A 16,646-nucleotide genomic window follows, 5' to 3' on the forward strand; every position below is an offset into this window, starting at 1 on the left:
GTTTACTCTATTTAGCACAGTGATCATCTATCCATCCACGTGTGTTCCATCGCAACGATTAACATCTTAATCCTCTCTTTTAAGAAATTTTTTACTTATCACCTGGCAAATCCAGCCTTTTCTTCCAGTAATTCAGCACAATCTTTCCAAAGACATGTTTTGGGAACAGATGAGAAGCTTCGTCTTGAAAGCAAAGTGCCAGAAAAACCTGTCTCTCACTAGCATTTGCTCTGTCTCCGACACAATCACACGCACTTTCGGAAAGGTCTTCAGTTCCTCACAGCTGTTCTCCCTCCCTAGGCGAAGAAGAGTCGGTGAGACGCCATGATTCTCACTTTAAATTTTCTTAACCTGCAGAAATTCATTTACCAAAATCGAATATAAAGCTTATGAACTTTCTATCGACACTCTCTGAAAACCGCGTTTGGGTAAATGCCCGTCTCTTTCCTTATCTTAGACGCCACCAAGGAACAAACTTTGTCCAACCCAATAAAGAATTCACTGTCAATGCAAATCCTCTTTGGAAACGCTGACCTGGAGTCCACACTCAAAGCTCTTCCCTCTCGCTACTCGCCACTCTATAAATACCGCATTTCTCCATCAAATCTTTTCATTCGACACCGACTCGACACCAGCAGCAACCAAAATGGCCTTCTTTCTCTGTTTCCTCCTCTCTCTCGTCGTCTCTTCTGCCACTGCTTGTGATCGCTGCGTCCACCAGTCCAAGGCTGCTTACTTCAACAGGGCCTCTGCACTTTCGTGTAAGCACTCGTCTGTTCTTGATTCTTGTTTGTCGTTCCTTTTCATCAATACCCAGATGGATTTTATTGTCAAATGTGTATTTTTGGCTCGGACCCAGATGATGTTTTTGTATGAGTTAAGAGGGATTGATCTGTTATGCGTGAATTTTTTGCAGCTGGAGCATGTGGGTATGGCTCTTTGGCTGTTGGCTTCAACGGTGGCTTTCTCGCAGCAGCCATTCCTTCCCTCTACAAAGATGGGGCTGGTTGTGGTGCTTGCTTTCAGGTGCGTCTCGAAATTTCTTTCGTTTCGTCGGCGGTAGACTCGGCCAGTCACAGTACGATATCGATCGATCGATGTGATTGGCCAAATTTTCTAAATTATTAAGTAGTTAGTATAGTGTGTACACGCCTTTTAATGTTTTTAATGGCACCTTTTTGACTGATTTGGGAAAAAAAACTATTGATTTGCAGATAAGGTGCAAGAACGCGAATCTGTGTACCAAAACAGGGACTAGAGTGATCGTGACTGATCTCAACCACAACAACAAGACAGACTTTGTGCTCAGCAGCCGAGCTTTCGCGGCCATGGCTCACCAGGGGATGAGCCAAGACATCTTGAGACAAGGCATTGTCGATGTCGATTACAAAAGGTGAGCACCAAATGAGCAAATTATGCTATTTAGCAATTATTGGAGACTAGGATAGAAAACAGATGAGTGATGACATCCGTTGGGTTTTGTTTTTTTTGCCTCTGCTTTGCCTCTGTTCATGTGGGTTCTTCTTCTGATGGTTTTGGTGCAACTACTCGCACAATCACGCAATGGCATACGGCAGAGTGGGAGTCAAGTCACTCAATGTGCTCTGATGCAGGCTGACACTAATTATTGTAATGGGTCCATGCCACCAACACCAAGCACATTGATTGCTTTCTAACGTTACTCTGTTTCGAATAGTCAGACCTGTAGATGTGCTTTATAAATGATATCTGCATCACTTACTGTATTGAGTTGGGAATTACACGTACAATACTCACGATCGCTCGGTCGCGCAGAGTCCCATGCGACTACAAGGACCAGAATCTGGCCGTTCGGGTGGAGGAGTCGAGCCAAAAGCCACATTACCTCGCCGTCAAAGTGCTGTACCAAGGCGGTCAGACTGAAATCGTGGCCATGGACGTAGCACAGGTGAGCCTCCACACTTTTCTCATAATCCACTTTCCCCTCAGCTCAATCAGCATTTTCTTGGCCCATCATGTCAATAACATCTCGATTTCCATATGCACAGGTTGGTTCATCGTATTGGAACTTCATGAGCAGGAACCATGGCGCCGTCTGGGACACGAGCCGCATCCCCGAAGGGGCATTGCAGTTCCGGTTCGTGGTGACCTCCGGTTACGACGGGAAGTGGATTTGGGCCAAGAGCGTCCTCCCCGCAGATTGGCAAAATGGGGCTATCTACGATTCGGGAATCCAAATCTCCGATATCGCACAAGAGGGTTGCTCTCAATGTGACGATGGGAGCTGGTGATGAGGATTTTTGGACCGACCCTTGATTTGATTATTGCCAATACTGACCGTCTATATAGATGAATTATCATATAGATAACGTTCTTTTTCTGTTTTTGGACGATCGATGGGATTTCTTCTGCATATAGTGAATAAGAAGTAATGGTGTACGATTTGGGAAGGTAAATGATGGCCAGGGGTATCTGACTCGGCTGTAACATAGATAGGAAAGGGTATTTGCTAGGCACGGTTCTTCAAATTTTTCTTTCTGATACAAATTGTACTCTGGTGAGGTTTTAATGAGAATGCTTAGTAATAAGTTTCATATACCCTCCCTCTCTCTCTCTCTCTCTCTCTCTCTCTCTCTCTCTCTCTCTCTCTAGGATTGAACTCCGGACCTGTACTATCTGGCTTCACCCCAGAACTTTTTACCAACAGAGCCGCATGTATTTTATGTTGTGAACTTGACTTTCATAGAATAGGGGCTACGTCATAGGGTAAAAATGGGCTTGGTCTACCTGATTTTAAGACCATACGACTCAATAGGTCCGGCCCAAAACCCAAGACCCAAAGGCATTACAAGGATAGGGCCCAGTAGCAAACCGGCCCAATTATTTCTAATATGATGTCGTCTATTTTAGCCCCCAAGGCATAAAGACGGGAATGCCTTTAAGGCTATGCTTGATGGAACGGACCTATCTGGTGTTTAGGGCTACGCAAAATCCGGATATATTCGAATATAGTTGATTATATAATCCAAATAAAAAAATTTCACCTGAGTGTGGGATATAATCTGAATATTGCCTCGACACTCATCTCTCTCTCTCTCCTTAGCCACGATTAGCACAGCCGACGTAGCAACTCCCGCTCAAAGTGTTGTTGTCGAACCATTGTGCCCCGACCCCCGATCCTCACCTCCCTGTCCCTCACTCCGCACTCAAATCGGAGCTCAGGAAGTCCAATCCGCATCCTTGACCCTACGCCACTGGCCTTCGACAACCCTAGATCTAGTGTCACCCCAGGCCAACGATGACATTTGAGGCGATCGTGAGGAAGCAAGAGTGTAACGTTGAGAATCGAGACAGGACAGAGATGGTGGCTGATTGGGCACCACAGGTCGGTGACTGGGCAATGATAGGGGACACGATGATGACTGGCAATGGCACAGCGAGGCGAGGCAATCTCAGCGGTGGCTTGACAGGTGGCGGCGGAGAGCAACAGAGACATCGACCAAGGGTTGATGACAATGGCGCACAAGTGGAGAGGAGGGGAGGGGGAGAGAAGCATTTGTGTTTAGGCAAAATCGTACCATGTCTATATCCACGTTATATCCGGATATTTACCAAACATCGTAAAAGATATTACAAAACCATCATATCTTTCTCGTGGCCGACCTTATCCCATCCGAAAAAAGAGTACCTAATGGCCAAACGCAACCTAAAAATGTTGGGGATCAAAACATCCATCGCCGAGTCAAACGAGGGTATTATCTTTTCAAAAATGACAACAATTTGGCTCTTTTCCAAGATTGGAGCTCCTTCTCTTCACATTATCATATCTTAGAGATCTATCGATCACCTTACTCACCAGCACTTCTAATTTTCATTCATCAGAATTAGGTGATTTATTCACCGTACGCATCCACAATCTCGCATGCACACACCTTTGATGATTACGATCGTCACGTGAAGAAAAGTGTCTTTGCTCGTTGTACTTGTTTAAAACGAGCCTGTTCCTTAGTCCTTTGGTGTTAATGGAGAGTATTCTTCACGATTGCTCAAGTTCAACCAAAACGTTCTTGTCCACTCATCTAGTCCCACACTCCAAACCTCACCAATTTGATAGGTTGAGAGAATAATCATTCACGTCAATGATGGCCACTTTTAGGAACTTTGGAGTCATTATGCTTTTGAAAGTAATTATCTAATTTTTCTATGATTCCCAAAGAGGGCTCTATTTAGACAGGAATCTAAACGCTCTTTATTTGCTAATCGGGTTTAGAATCTTTAATAGTTCATATTTGGCATGGTTTAGCAACAGCGGAACCACCATTCACGGAATACTTTCTCACATGTGGTACGAGCATAATTATAGCATTAAGACATTCCTAGGAAAAAAGGTAAATAAACGGACCGAAAGTTCATGCCGAAACATGCATGAATCAATAACTTAGTACTTTCGATATGACATTATATGTTCGTAGGTGTGAAATATGGTGAATGAGGGTGCTCATGCCTCTCCTCTCGACTCATATGTTCTTGTGGATTATGCATGCATGGATATTATCAAAATTGATAAAAATGATAGTTTACCAAAAGAGGAAGTACTTAGAGCCTACCACAAACTGTCCAATTGTGGTCCCCTCAATTAAATTCAGTTCGGTGAGTGAATTTGATGCAATTGACTCCTTCTAAGGGAAGATTTGAGAAGTTAGTTGCATGGAAAACTTTTTGGGAGATGACTCCAAAGTTCAGGTCCATTTCCATGTGAAAATGGCTTTGGTGGTGAAAGCCCAAAGGCTTGGCCGTAGTCAAGTGTTGGGGACAGCCCCATTAACGCCTCAATTTTAGCAAGTTTTTTGGAACGATCCCCTCTTTTTCTTTCTTCCTTTTTTTTTGGCTCTACTCGAATTTTTAAATGAAAAAAATTCTAATTTTCAGTCCCGTTGCTTTCGATTCTTCTCATAAAAAAATATCTAATCAAGTCCCTCCGGCACAAAGTCCAGCTAATTTTAGCTTACGTGGCTGTTAGAGGATGCCGGAGCTCAACTTGGAATAAATATCGCCTAGGTGGATACAAGAAACATCATGGACATGGACATCGAACTAGTGAGAGACTAAAAAACAAATTGAAAAAAGTTAATCCATTCACCATTCATGGCGTATCGTGGGTGTCTATGTAAGCACTACTCAATTCACGTCACACTCCGGCGCCCTGCGACACTCATGTTAGCTAAATTTGATCAAATTTTATGTTGAAGTGACTTAATTAGACATTCTGTTCAAGCAGAATAACTTGATTAGAAAAAAATAGTTAAAGCACAGGGATGAAATGTAGAATTTTTCCTCATAAAAAGCATACAATACAAACATTTAAGGCTAGTCATACAAGTGTTTTATTGTTTGGGTAACTTTTGAAAAGTCAAGATACTCTTTTATTTTCCCGGAAAAAGTAAAACGCATTTGCAAGCAACTCACGGGTCCTCCTACCGATCTTGCTCCGAGAGGGATCCGATATCTTCGGAGAAAGAACTCGGCATCGCTCGGTTAGAATCCGGTTCGATCTTCCAGCAATTATGAAGAAGGTTCTCAAGCAATTTCTCTAGGGGTATATTGCATGGTATACAACAAGCAAAGCATCAACCTACTTCAAAGCTTTGACCTTTTCCTGGTTCTTCCTTGGCATACTTATTGGTAAAAATGATTGTTCTGGCTAGGTTCCAAGCAAGGAGCATTGCGGGATGTTTCCTGCAAACGACTGGAATTGCAAATCAGGAAACAACGACTGATCAAACACTGTTAAAATCCTCGAACTGTTTGAAGGATATTAAATTAGATGCTAGGAGCCATCCCACAAAGATCCATGCAATTATGGATCTATAGGGACAAGAAAATGCCAGGAAATTGCAGAGAAGGCCCCCTCCACTGATGTGCTGTGTATAAAATTACTGCCTCGTCGGTCCTACCGCACTATTAGAATGAGGGAATTTATTAGTTAAAAAATCGTCCCGGAAGCACGAATTGACCGACTAACAAAACTTTCTCGATTTCTGGTGGACCGACTTTTCTCACATCCTGTGCAAACGATGCATTAGAAAGCGTACTATTTTGTATCAATTGTGCTCTGCAAGCGTCTCGGAAGCCTCACGACGCTCGGTCGTTAGAACAAGGAAAGGAAAAACGAATGCTGGTGAAGTTTGATTGTGGTTGCTTTTACTAGAAGCAATGGAAAGTCTGTGTTCTTCAGGGCTGATCATCATTTACCGAGGATGGGGGGGAAAGAAGACTCTCTTTTTGGGGTCTTGAGGGAAGACTTCCAAGTCAAAGTATTCACGGAGAGAGAGAAAGACTCGACAACGATGGTTCGTCCCTTTGCCCGTCAATTCCATAACACATTAAAAATCAGCTCACGATACAACGCGGAGTTGCCCAGGAACTTGTGATTTGACAACCTGGGAATAAGGAAATGGCAAATGTCTACACCTGTTTTTTCTTTTTTATTTTATGAATTTTCATGGGCGTGGGGCCCCCCATGCAAGATTTAAAAGATTTTTTCGGAATAGAAGAGAATTGACCCGAGACCCAATCAGTCCGCGGATGCCTGTATGAACTTGATTCGGTTCGATTGAGATATATCGGCTGTAGATTTCAATGATGTCTTTCCCCACATCAGTTTCACTCTTGGTCATTACAATGGAATCCACTGCCTCTCGCTTTTGTTTTGATCTGGGTCGGTAAAGTATGTACGATCCCACTTGGGGTTTATAATATTAAGGATCTTGCCCAAGTTCTGCTGTTGTAGTCTGAACTCGAACTCTACTTTGGAGAAGAAACCCAATTGAAGAGGAGACATTTTTTGGGTTTTGAAGAGTATCAACATTCCTTTCCACCCTATTTCCTTGTCGGGAGTATTATTGTGTACACTTAGAAAATGGGAACACAAAGTTTCGATGGACCTGTACCCTTGGTTATTTATTTGGGTTAAGCGAAATGTCTTTTTTAAAGTGACGTGTGAATAAAATCTCAAACAGATAACCGCGTCTTGAATAGTGTTTCTGAAGATTCGGTTCACGCGAGATGGAGCGGGATGTTACAAACGGTGTGAAAGGAGGCGCTTCATCCACTACCTCTCTATTGGCGAATTTAGGTATAGAAATTCAAGAGCCTTTTAATTGACAGGTTAATGGGAGGTTGTGTTACATGTCCTACATGCGTACACAAGTCAAGTTGAATTAAGTAATCGAGAGGGTCTCGTTCCTTGAAATTTAGTCGTATTTGATAATTGAGGGCAAGCGAGTCAATTAGGAATTAGATAGAGCATTTGGCTACCAATTTTCGAGACTTTTACCCAACACCTTTGATTTTAGTCATGACTTCTACAAAATATAGTGCTATGAAGTTGGAATTTCGTAATCTTTGGAGTTATTGTTTTCGTAACTAAAGCAGGGACGACAGCCGGGGAAGCAACTATGACTCTTGGCTTCGACAATCATCTGTCTTTCGATGTCAATTTAAGGTAAAAAAGCGGGAGCGTTTCCATACTTTCGGCTCTGGAATCGATGGGTTGTTGGTTTGATCCCCGTTTGGGAGAACTCAAATTTAAATGGGAGTAGCGAGAGTGGGTTGTTGTAGGCTAATTCTACTTCGTGTTGTCGGTTAATGACGGTCGTGCCCTCTGCTTTCGCAGAGGATTCATGGGCAACTGCGAGAAAGTCGCATCGCATGTGGCGCGACACGAATGGTGTTAGCTTCGTCATCCTTTCGTCGCCAGTGGAAACAGAGTTTGCTGCAAAACATGAATATAATACATAATAAAGAGAGATAAGCATTGGTTGCTGCTGATATTGCTGACCATGAATGCCCATTTTGTTGCTGTAGTCGTGAAGACGAACCTCCTGGTGCTCAGTGCATGCGGCGGCTGGGGCTTCTACCACTTCATTGGGTTGAAACCCCAACATGGTTCGTGCACCAACATTAATAAAGCAGATCAAACATCCTAATATAGACAAGGCAAAAACAAAAATTGAAAAAAGAAGAAGAAATGACATGTCCTTGGATTAACTCACTCGAAGTAGTGCTCTGGCCTGGGCACACTTAACTTTAGAATTCCAAAACAAAGCTTGCCGTTACATCAAAAGACGCATTCATGAGTTAATTCCAGTTTTCATGTATATATATCCCAAGCATGCTCTTCCTCTATTTGATGCGCAATTCGGTTCATTTATATCCCATTTGCCATCTTAAAAGCCTACCGGGAGCCGCTCCTTGTCCAGGTCCTCTCGCTCCAGTGACAACTCCAAACTCTCATCAAATCGGGGTCGTTACAAACTCACTAGCTTCTGTGTGATTCACCCCGAACCATACATCTACTAAAGGAGATCTCGCTCTGATATCATATTGTGACATTCCTATATTAAATCACTCAGAATATTATTCGTTTGACCCGTCCCGTTTCAAACTCTTTTGGCGTATAAGTAGGCATTTTCCCATGAGGTCACCCATCATGGTAGTGCTCTAGCCTAAACACAATTGACTTTGAAATTCCAAAGCAAAGCTTGCCGTAGGCGCCGAGAGTTAATTCCAGTTTTTACACATATATTTCAAGCATGCTCTCTCTCTGTTCGGTGCGCAGTTCAGTTCATTCCTGCCCCCTTTGCCATCCTAAAAGCTTGCCATGAGCCCTCCTTGTCCAGACCCTCTGGCCTTGGCGATCACTCCCCGCTCTCGTGCCAAACACTACTCCTTACACTGAGCAATTAGAGCTAGGTGATTGAGATTTTGCAGATGTCAAAATTCCTGGTTGAAGATTCACCTTTTGATGGCAATAATCCATGCCAAACCACTTTTCTTGATGAGACCAGGCAACTATTGTTTTGTCAGGTGTTCTAAGAATTTCGAACACGAACCCGCTCAAAATAACACTGCAAAATAATAATAAATTTACCGCATAAAAACACAAATTAGATCGATACGGGTTGCAAAATTGAAGGGTAAACATATACTTCATGAAAAAAAGAAATCTTTGCTCGCTAGACGTATTGGCTAATTTTTCCCCGCCAAATAGACTTGGCAATTGTAATACAATCGATCATGTTTTCCGCCCCGAGACTTACAAAAGTCGTGAAAATTCCTTCTCTTGGCTGGACGACAGAAAGTTAGGATGGATGGCAGTTGGAGAAGAGAGATCACATGCTTCTTGAGACACAAGATTTCTGATCATGCGGTGCAAGCTCTTGAGGTCGCTGACGGCTTAATCGAACTCAGGATCCACTACAGAAGATTAATGCGATAATAATGATAGAAATCGACTTATGTGGCGGAAATTTGCTTGGAAAAAGCCAATCCCTCCCCTCCCTCAGCCTGGAATTTCCAGGCAAACAAGTCCAAAAACCAGGAGGAAGGAGAATCCTAGAGTCTCCTATCCCATCAACATCGTCCCTGTTAAAGTCCGGGAGACTTATGATTCTTAAGCGCGTGGGTTCCACAACGGAGGGGAGGGGGGGGCAAAGAAGACCCCTCGGTCATCACAAACTTCCAATGCTGGAGTGACTTCAGTTGCGCACAGGAATAGGGGCCCCGCTCAGGAACGATGACCTGGTCATCTCTTCTTTTTAAGTCCTCTCCTCTCTGTCTGAGCAAAAAGACTTACGAAAAAATTTTAAATTTTAATCGACCAGACTCGTTTTCGCTCCCCCGCTATAAATGCTTCCGTTGATGGGACGAGCAGCGCAACATCATTTACACAGTGCCCTCCAAAACATAGACAATCGAACACCAGAGGGAAACAAAGAGTTTTTGAGTTTTCACATTCGTCCAGTGTTTAGACCCCGGGAGGTTGGCTGACGCGGTCCGGTCATCGATGGAAGAGCCGACGCCGGAGCTCGAACTCCCCGGTTTCCGTTTCCACCCGACCGAGGAGGAGCTCCTCGACTTTTACCTCCGGAACATGATTTCCAACAAGAAACTGCGGTTCGACGTGATCGGGTTCTTGAACATCTACAACTACGATCCCCGGGAATTGCCTGGTACATAACAGCACGTTCTGCTTCTTCTTCTTTTTTTTTTCTGATTACCGAAGATTTTTTTTTTCTCTCTGAGTTCTTGAAGTTGAAGATTAATTTTAATGGAATAGGACTGGCGAAGATTGGCGAAAGAGAGTGGTACTTCTTTGTGCCGAGAGACAGGAAGCACGGGAGCGGTGGTCGGCCGAACCGGACCACCAAGCACGGCTTCTGGAAGGCCACCGGCTCGGACCGGAAGATTGTGAGCCTATCGGACCCCAAGAGGGTGCTCGGCCTGAGAAAGACCCTCGTGTTCTACCAGGGAAGGGCGCCGCGGGGAAGCAAGACGGATTGGGTCATGAACGAGTACAGATTACCCGATGACTCGTTGCCCAAGGTACATATTCTTTTTAATGAGCACTTGGAATTGGATTAATATGTTCCCTGCTTCTATGTTGCCCTGGAAAAATTTGGAAATGTACCTAATATATTCGCCATTATCAATCTCGTAACACTTACATATCGGCAAATCCCGCAAAAATGTACAGTAAGAAACTGAAGAATGAGAAGAGTAAATGGCTCGAAAAATGTACTGTACTTTCTCTTCCCATGACTTTCCTGGAAATTGCAACTAGGCTGGTCTTTGAAGCTTTGATACATGCCAGGAAGCTAAATTTGCAATTATTAAAACCAGGATCAATTAGAGAGCCCTGAGGACTTTCCAAGCCTGAAGCTGCAGAGAAGCTTCCAGGAAATTAGTTGACGGTTTTGATACTTATTGGGGAAATAAAACATGATTGCCTGGCCACCAAGTTCAAAAAAAATTCGATGATCCTTATTAATATGAGGCCTGTCTTCGACTTCCCAAACTAGTCCCCAAGAAAAAAAATGAAAGGGACATGGGCCATCAACTTGATTAGGCCGCGATGACATATTTTACCGGCAACGAGCCCAACCCGTAAATCCCAAGTAAATCCTGAGTCTTAAACCAACCGAACAATAGAATCTGGTAAAAATTGTAACGAAAAGAAGGGTCAAGACACAGAGTCGATGTCGAAAACAGAGGACGCAATTCTCACATGTCTCTCCATTGAAAATATTGCAGGAATTGGTTTTGTGCAAGATATACAGGAAGGCCACCTCCCTGAAAGTGCTGGAGCAGAGAGCCGCGATGGAGGAAGGCATGAATAAGGCCGCTGCCGCTGCCACTGCTCACCTGTCTCCTCCATCTCCATTCTCACCGATGGAGACCACCTCGTCCTTCACCACTCAGCCTTACGATCAGACACCATCGATGAACACGTCCAAGGTTGTGTTCAAGCAGGAACTACAAGAGGAGGTGGAAGATGAACAGGAAGTACAGGGTTTCATCACAAGCCCCGCACAAGAATATCACAAGAACAAAGTGATGACCAAAGGGTCGTCCTCTTCACTGCAACTGCCAATTGGGAAGGAGAAATTGCCAGAGCTGCAAGTGCCCAAGATGCCTGTGGACTGGACACAGGACAGCTTCTGGTCTCAGTTCAACAGCCCCTGGCTTCAGGGGGGCTTTAACACCCCTTATGCCAACATTCTGAACTTCTAATTTGTTGATCGACCTGAGTTAAATTCAAAGCTTAGTGGTTGTAGATCGTTAAAAAGTGTTCCACATCGCTCGTCCATGGGCTCCATCAAAAGTTTTTGAGTTGGACTTTCAAGGGCTGTGCATGAATTGAATTTGCATCTATCTAACAGAGTCATCAATACTATGTTTATGCTCCAATAAGTGAGGAGCCTCTCATGCTTAGGTTAGTGCTAGGAAGAGTTCAGCTTGGCTGTACATTCCATTGTAACAACTTCTGTCCCAAATCAAATTGGGAATCCTTCCTTTTTCCTTAATTCATCGCTGAAGTTTGTCGAGATTATGTATACCGAGGAAAAATCATGTTTCCGATGTAGTAAAATCATGTTTCCGATGTAGTGATAAACGCGGACGACAGAAGCTGTCTTATGGCAAAGCGTTCCTTTGAGGTTTCTCTAAGTACTCAACTCGATATTAACATAGCTAGTGGGAATCGAAGCCATTGCCGCCCCATACATGCAAGTTGCAAGGTTTTGTTCCCGATTATCTCCATGATTAGAGAGACGGAATCCTCAACCATAGTAGGTTTTCTGTTGAGTTGATCAACTTTGGCTAATGCGTATTGTAACAGTTACTATTTCATCAAGCATTAAATTTTCTAATTTGCTTCTAATACTCAGCGAACCGTATAAATACTCCTTTTTCATTTTGGTCTGAAAGAAGCCTGGAACAGGGTGATCTCTATCATCTAATTCCTCGGGCCCGTCAGAACAGGATGAAAGACTCTGCGACGAATGTCTTTCATCATGAGTTGGTTCTTCGCAAATTTGAAACGGAGGACTTCACAAGAACATGAGGGGACAGTCCAGGTAGAAATTGTATATTGATCTCGTGAAGCTCTGTTCGTGCATTATATGTTTTGGGCAAAATTCAATTAACCGACAACGTAACCAGACAAAGGAAGACCCTGGCTGTTTTTATTTCATTGATTGTAATCATACACAACGAGTCACAGACAACAAGCATGACTTTGCTTAATCGGTATAGCTCCTCACGTTATTGCGTATTTTATAAGTCGTATCATCCCCAACCACTAATTATATGTGATCTAAAGACCAAACGATTGGTATAGGACACCAACAAAGGCAAAGTCTGCTATGAATTACATGGTGTCCACAAGGAGACCAGACCCGAAAGGCCTTTGGCTGTAGCAGTCGAGGTTGTTGCCGTAACCCACCCCGAGGATGTCGCAATATCTCTTGTAGAACCCGATCCGGTCCTCCACCCTCGCGTCCTTCCCTCTGCCGCACTCGAGGCCTCCGTTGATGATGTTGGTCACAGCCCCATACCCCGCGACCCGCCCCGCCGACTTGTCCGCCGCGGACGGGGCCCACCGCCCCGTGATGACGTCGTGGCAGGACGGCTTGGGCGACTGCGGGGTCATCCAGAACCAGATGGCCGTCTTGAACGAGACAACCGGGTTGGTCGCGACCAGGTCCGGGTTCCTGAGGAGGTCCACTCCTATTGCTTGGCCGCATCTCCCATAGTTGTAGTTCCTAAGAGATCGGTCCTTGGTTATAGCAATTGCTTACAACAGCAATCAAGACAAGTAGACAAAAACAATCTTGAAGCTCTTGACAACATTAATGCTAGTGATGGGCTAAAATTATGGGCCAATAACAAGACTGTGTTATACCATGAGATCTGGATTGGCCCACGGCCGTAGTATTGCTTGCCAGGAGCACAAGGGTAGGTTGGATTAGGAGAGCAATAGGCGCTTGGGTTTTGTTCCTTCAGATAGCAATAACCCCAAGAATATGGCCCATCTGGTGCACTAGCCCACCCACCTGTTTGTCCATAAGATCGAACATCAATCATGGTTAATAGACTAATTACTTCATCAGTAATACATACGAATAGTCGATGAGCATCGGTAATCCATGGTTTTACTGATCATTCTCATGTTAATAAGCGAAGAATCGGATACTTATACAGTTATACTCACGTTAGGACTAAACTAAATCAGTTCTATAAAGATTGGAAGAGCGTTATTAGCCAAATTTCCCGCCGAGATGAAGATATTTTAGTGACTTGAGATGGTATTATTCATACTTAAAGATGAGTTTAGATGTTCAATGTTAAATTAAATTGTTATTCAGCGTTCACTAAGCTGTAGATATTAGAGACAGAACATGAGCATATGAAAGGTCTCTGATGTGGTAGACTGTGAAGTCTGAACCTCAAAGTCTGATTTAGTTTCTAACCCGGAGCTCCTAATTATCGGCCAAAAGAACCCACCTGTCGTTTCATGGGAAGTCTGTGCTAAGAAAGCCGCGATCTCCCGCTTACGTGTGGTGGCATCGCCGGTGGTTCCAAACGCCGGGAACGACTTCGCGGCCGCGACGAAAGCGTCATACGTGTAGAACCCTTTGGCGGGGCAGCCGGCGTCGTTCCTGTGCTTCAGCAACTGATTGAACGTAGCTCTCGAGATGAGGCCACTAACGTCGCCTCCGCCGCCACCGCCGCATTGGCTTTGGCATCCGTCGGTGCAATACTCAGGCGTGGTGCCACACCACCCGTACTTGCTGCAGCACTGCCCTCCGGGGCACATCTGGCCGCCGGCTTGGCTACCGCATTGCTCGGCAGAGGCGCCGCGTGTCAGGGCTGAGAGGAGAGAGAGAATCGCTAGGGTTTTGATCATGAGCATTTTCTCGGTTTACCTTTATGATACCCGAGGAGGTGTTCCTGGGTCCAATATATAGGAGGAGAAATTAATGTATGAGCGACAAAAAATCTCGGTTCTGTTTACATTATATCTCGCGATCAAGATTAGAAAATATGTTTAGGTTTCACTTTTATTGGAGCTGCTCGTCCTCATCTTGTCCTTTGCTAACTATAGAAAAAGGGCACGTGGGGCGGCTGTAGGAAAACCCATTTTGGCTCCATCTACATGAATGCCATGAAGTCAAGAAATGTGGATAATCGTTGTTGACCTAGAGCTTGTTCTTTTGGTACAAAAAATGGACATTTGCATTAATATCTTCACTTGAAAAAGTTGTTAAGAGAGAAACCAAATCCGAGCATATTTATCGAGAATGCGCAGAAGTTCAATACTTTCGTTTGGGAAGATCGCTAAAAGAGAGCTAAAATTCGAGCTTGTTTGTTGAGACACGCAGAAGTTAGATATATTCACTTAAGGGGATTGTCAAGGGGGAGCCTATATCCGAGCTTGTTAATATATCCAGTTGGACGGACTTTTATTCAAAAACTTAAATCAATGAGTTATGGGCCAACTATGATATATTAACTGCTCCACACCACACCTGTTCGCCGACGTTAGACTTTTATAACAATACTCACACGTGTATCCTAATACTAGAAAATAAAAACATCAGTTCTCGGATCCAACCAAAGTGTTTCCTTTAGTGATATAATCAATGTTAGTTCAACGATTCTAAAAATTAAACCAATTAATCTTTCTTTCAATGATCTATAACGACGATGGCATAAATTTGAAATTTCATGAGGTTGGATTGAATAGTAAGATCGGTATTTTTGCTGTTGGAATACAACATTGTGCATCGAACGAGTTGGGAATTAATATCTCGACCACTCTTACTATACATATCGTCTCACGGATCCATTATTGCATCGTCATCGTCATCGTCATCTATGTCTTCGAGATCATGATCGGCAGGATATAATATCTCTAGCCTGGAAAACACCCTTTTTGAATATCCTGTTTTTTCAAGACGTGCTTTTGATGATAGAGGCTTAACCATATATAAAAGTTGGGATATGCTCTGCCGAAGTGAGAATATGCTCGGATCTTTTATTTGGTTCTCTGTTTGTCATATTTACTCCGGCGGAAGATGGAGTCGAAAGTGATATATGATCGCAATAGTATCATATTATGGGAAAGTAACTTTTCAGGTTGAAATATACAAATATTAAACCAAGCTTTCATCTAACAAATCAAATATTTAGAATAGTTATCGATAATCTCACAAAATCATTCATGGTATTGGAAGAGCTAATCCTGAATTCAAATCTTTCAATGCACCTTTGCCTATTTGAGTTTTTGGAAGAATCGACAGTAATCCTACAAAATCATTCATGTAACTTCCTTTTTCATTTCGTGAGTTCATCCCAAAAAGACCGGGAGACAGAGATTCAACTTATATTACATCAAACCAAATACATGTTCAAGCTAAGGTCGTTGGTATCGTGATCAATTTTCTTTTCTAATAACCTAGAGAAGTTGCTAGGATTTGAGCGGATGATCTACAGTCTCCACAACTCGAATAACCACACTAAATATCAGGATTAACTTTTGACCTTGTCCTATCGGCCATGCATCAAATGAGCATAATCTTAAAGTTGAACTGATTAAGAATGCTACAGAAGTTAGCTTTACAAAGGTTAGGTTCAAGTGTCATGATGCATTGCACTTGGATGAGGAATCATTTCAGCCAACTTGCCAACCCTAATCCTACAAACCTCCATGTGTCTTGAACTTAACTGGAGGATACATGCATACTCATCGAGATGGGACATAAAGGAGGAGTTGGTGGGTTGCAGGGAGGCTTTGATTATCATAATGGTTTGGACCAATTCAAAGTATAAATGTCAAAAGTAAGCTTTTCATCCTTATCTTTCCACATACTTCCTGAGTTCCTCGGTAATTATCAGTTGGGTCATCACCCTGGAACGTCACTGTCGTGTCAATTGCATGTTCATGGCGTTCTCGAATTTGCCATTGATTGATTAATGCAGAGACTTTGAAAATGTGTGCCCGTTTTGATTTTAACGACGATGGGGGAAGCCCATTCTTGACCGTGGGTGACATTGGCATATTATCAATTATGGGATGGATGTGCTTGCTTGCAATCTTGTCTAAGGACTACTTGCTCCCACCTTTTTGATTCATTAATGCGCGCATAAAATGCGATAAATCTATGAGTGATAGCAAGAAAGAGTGTTTTCAGGAAATTTATTGAGTATATACAATAAAGAAATGTTCAATTTTCAAATCATTTATTGCACCTATCACAAGAAAAGTCAACGCATAGAGAAAAACTAACATTTTCTTACTCAGCATCAATGCAAAGTGTCCT

At 43.3% G+C, this 16,646-nt stretch overlaps 3 protein-coding genes across 3 annotated transcripts; 2 read left to right on the forward strand and 1 right to left on the reverse strand.

Moving 5' to 3' along the window:
* Positions 1-328: 328 nt before the first annotated feature.
* LOC115672915 (expansin-like A2) lies at positions 329-2,429 on the forward strand. The gene is made up of 5 exons (XM_030594917.2): positions 329-761; positions 917-1,026; positions 1,215-1,393; positions 1,795-1,927; positions 2,028-2,429. The coding sequence occupies exons 1-5, from the start codon at positions 647-649 to the stop codon at positions 2,268-2,270; spliced, it is 780 nt and encodes a 259-aa protein (XP_030450777.2). The 5' UTR covers positions 329-646; the 3' UTR covers positions 2,271-2,429.
* Positions 2,430-9,685: 7,256 nt separating this feature from the next.
* LOC115672417 (NAC domain-containing protein 6) lies at positions 9,686-11,846 on the forward strand. The gene is made up of 3 exons (XM_030594221.2): positions 9,686-9,992; positions 10,100-10,365; positions 11,074-11,846. The coding sequence occupies exons 1-3, from the start codon at positions 9,827-9,829 to the stop codon at positions 11,551-11,553; spliced, it is 912 nt and encodes a 303-aa protein (XP_030450081.1). The 5' UTR covers positions 9,686-9,826; the 3' UTR covers positions 11,554-11,846.
* A 630-nt stretch (positions 11,847-12,476) lies between these two features.
* Positions 12,477-14,274, reverse strand: LOC115672895 (endochitinase-like). Its single transcript, XM_030594885.2, has 3 exons — positions 13,828-14,274; positions 13,226-13,376; positions 12,477-13,085 (listed from the first exon to the last, which is right to left on the reverse strand). The coding sequence occupies exons 1-3, from the start codon at positions 14,234-14,236 to the stop codon at positions 12,692-12,694; spliced, it is 954 nt and encodes a 317-aa protein (XP_030450745.2). The 5' UTR covers positions 14,237-14,274; the 3' UTR covers positions 12,477-12,691.
* Positions 14,275-16,646: the final 2,372 nt, after the last annotated feature.

The sequence above is a fragment of the Syzygium oleosum genome, unplaced genomic scaffold (genome assembly GCF_021117445.2).
Source record: "Syzygium oleosum isolate NSW1041296 unplaced genomic scaffold, Sole_v2.1 Sole_v2.08, whole genome shotgun sequence".
In the NCBI taxonomy this organism is placed as follows: Eukaryota; Viridiplantae; Streptophyta; class Magnoliopsida; order Myrtales; family Myrtaceae; genus Syzygium; species Syzygium oleosum.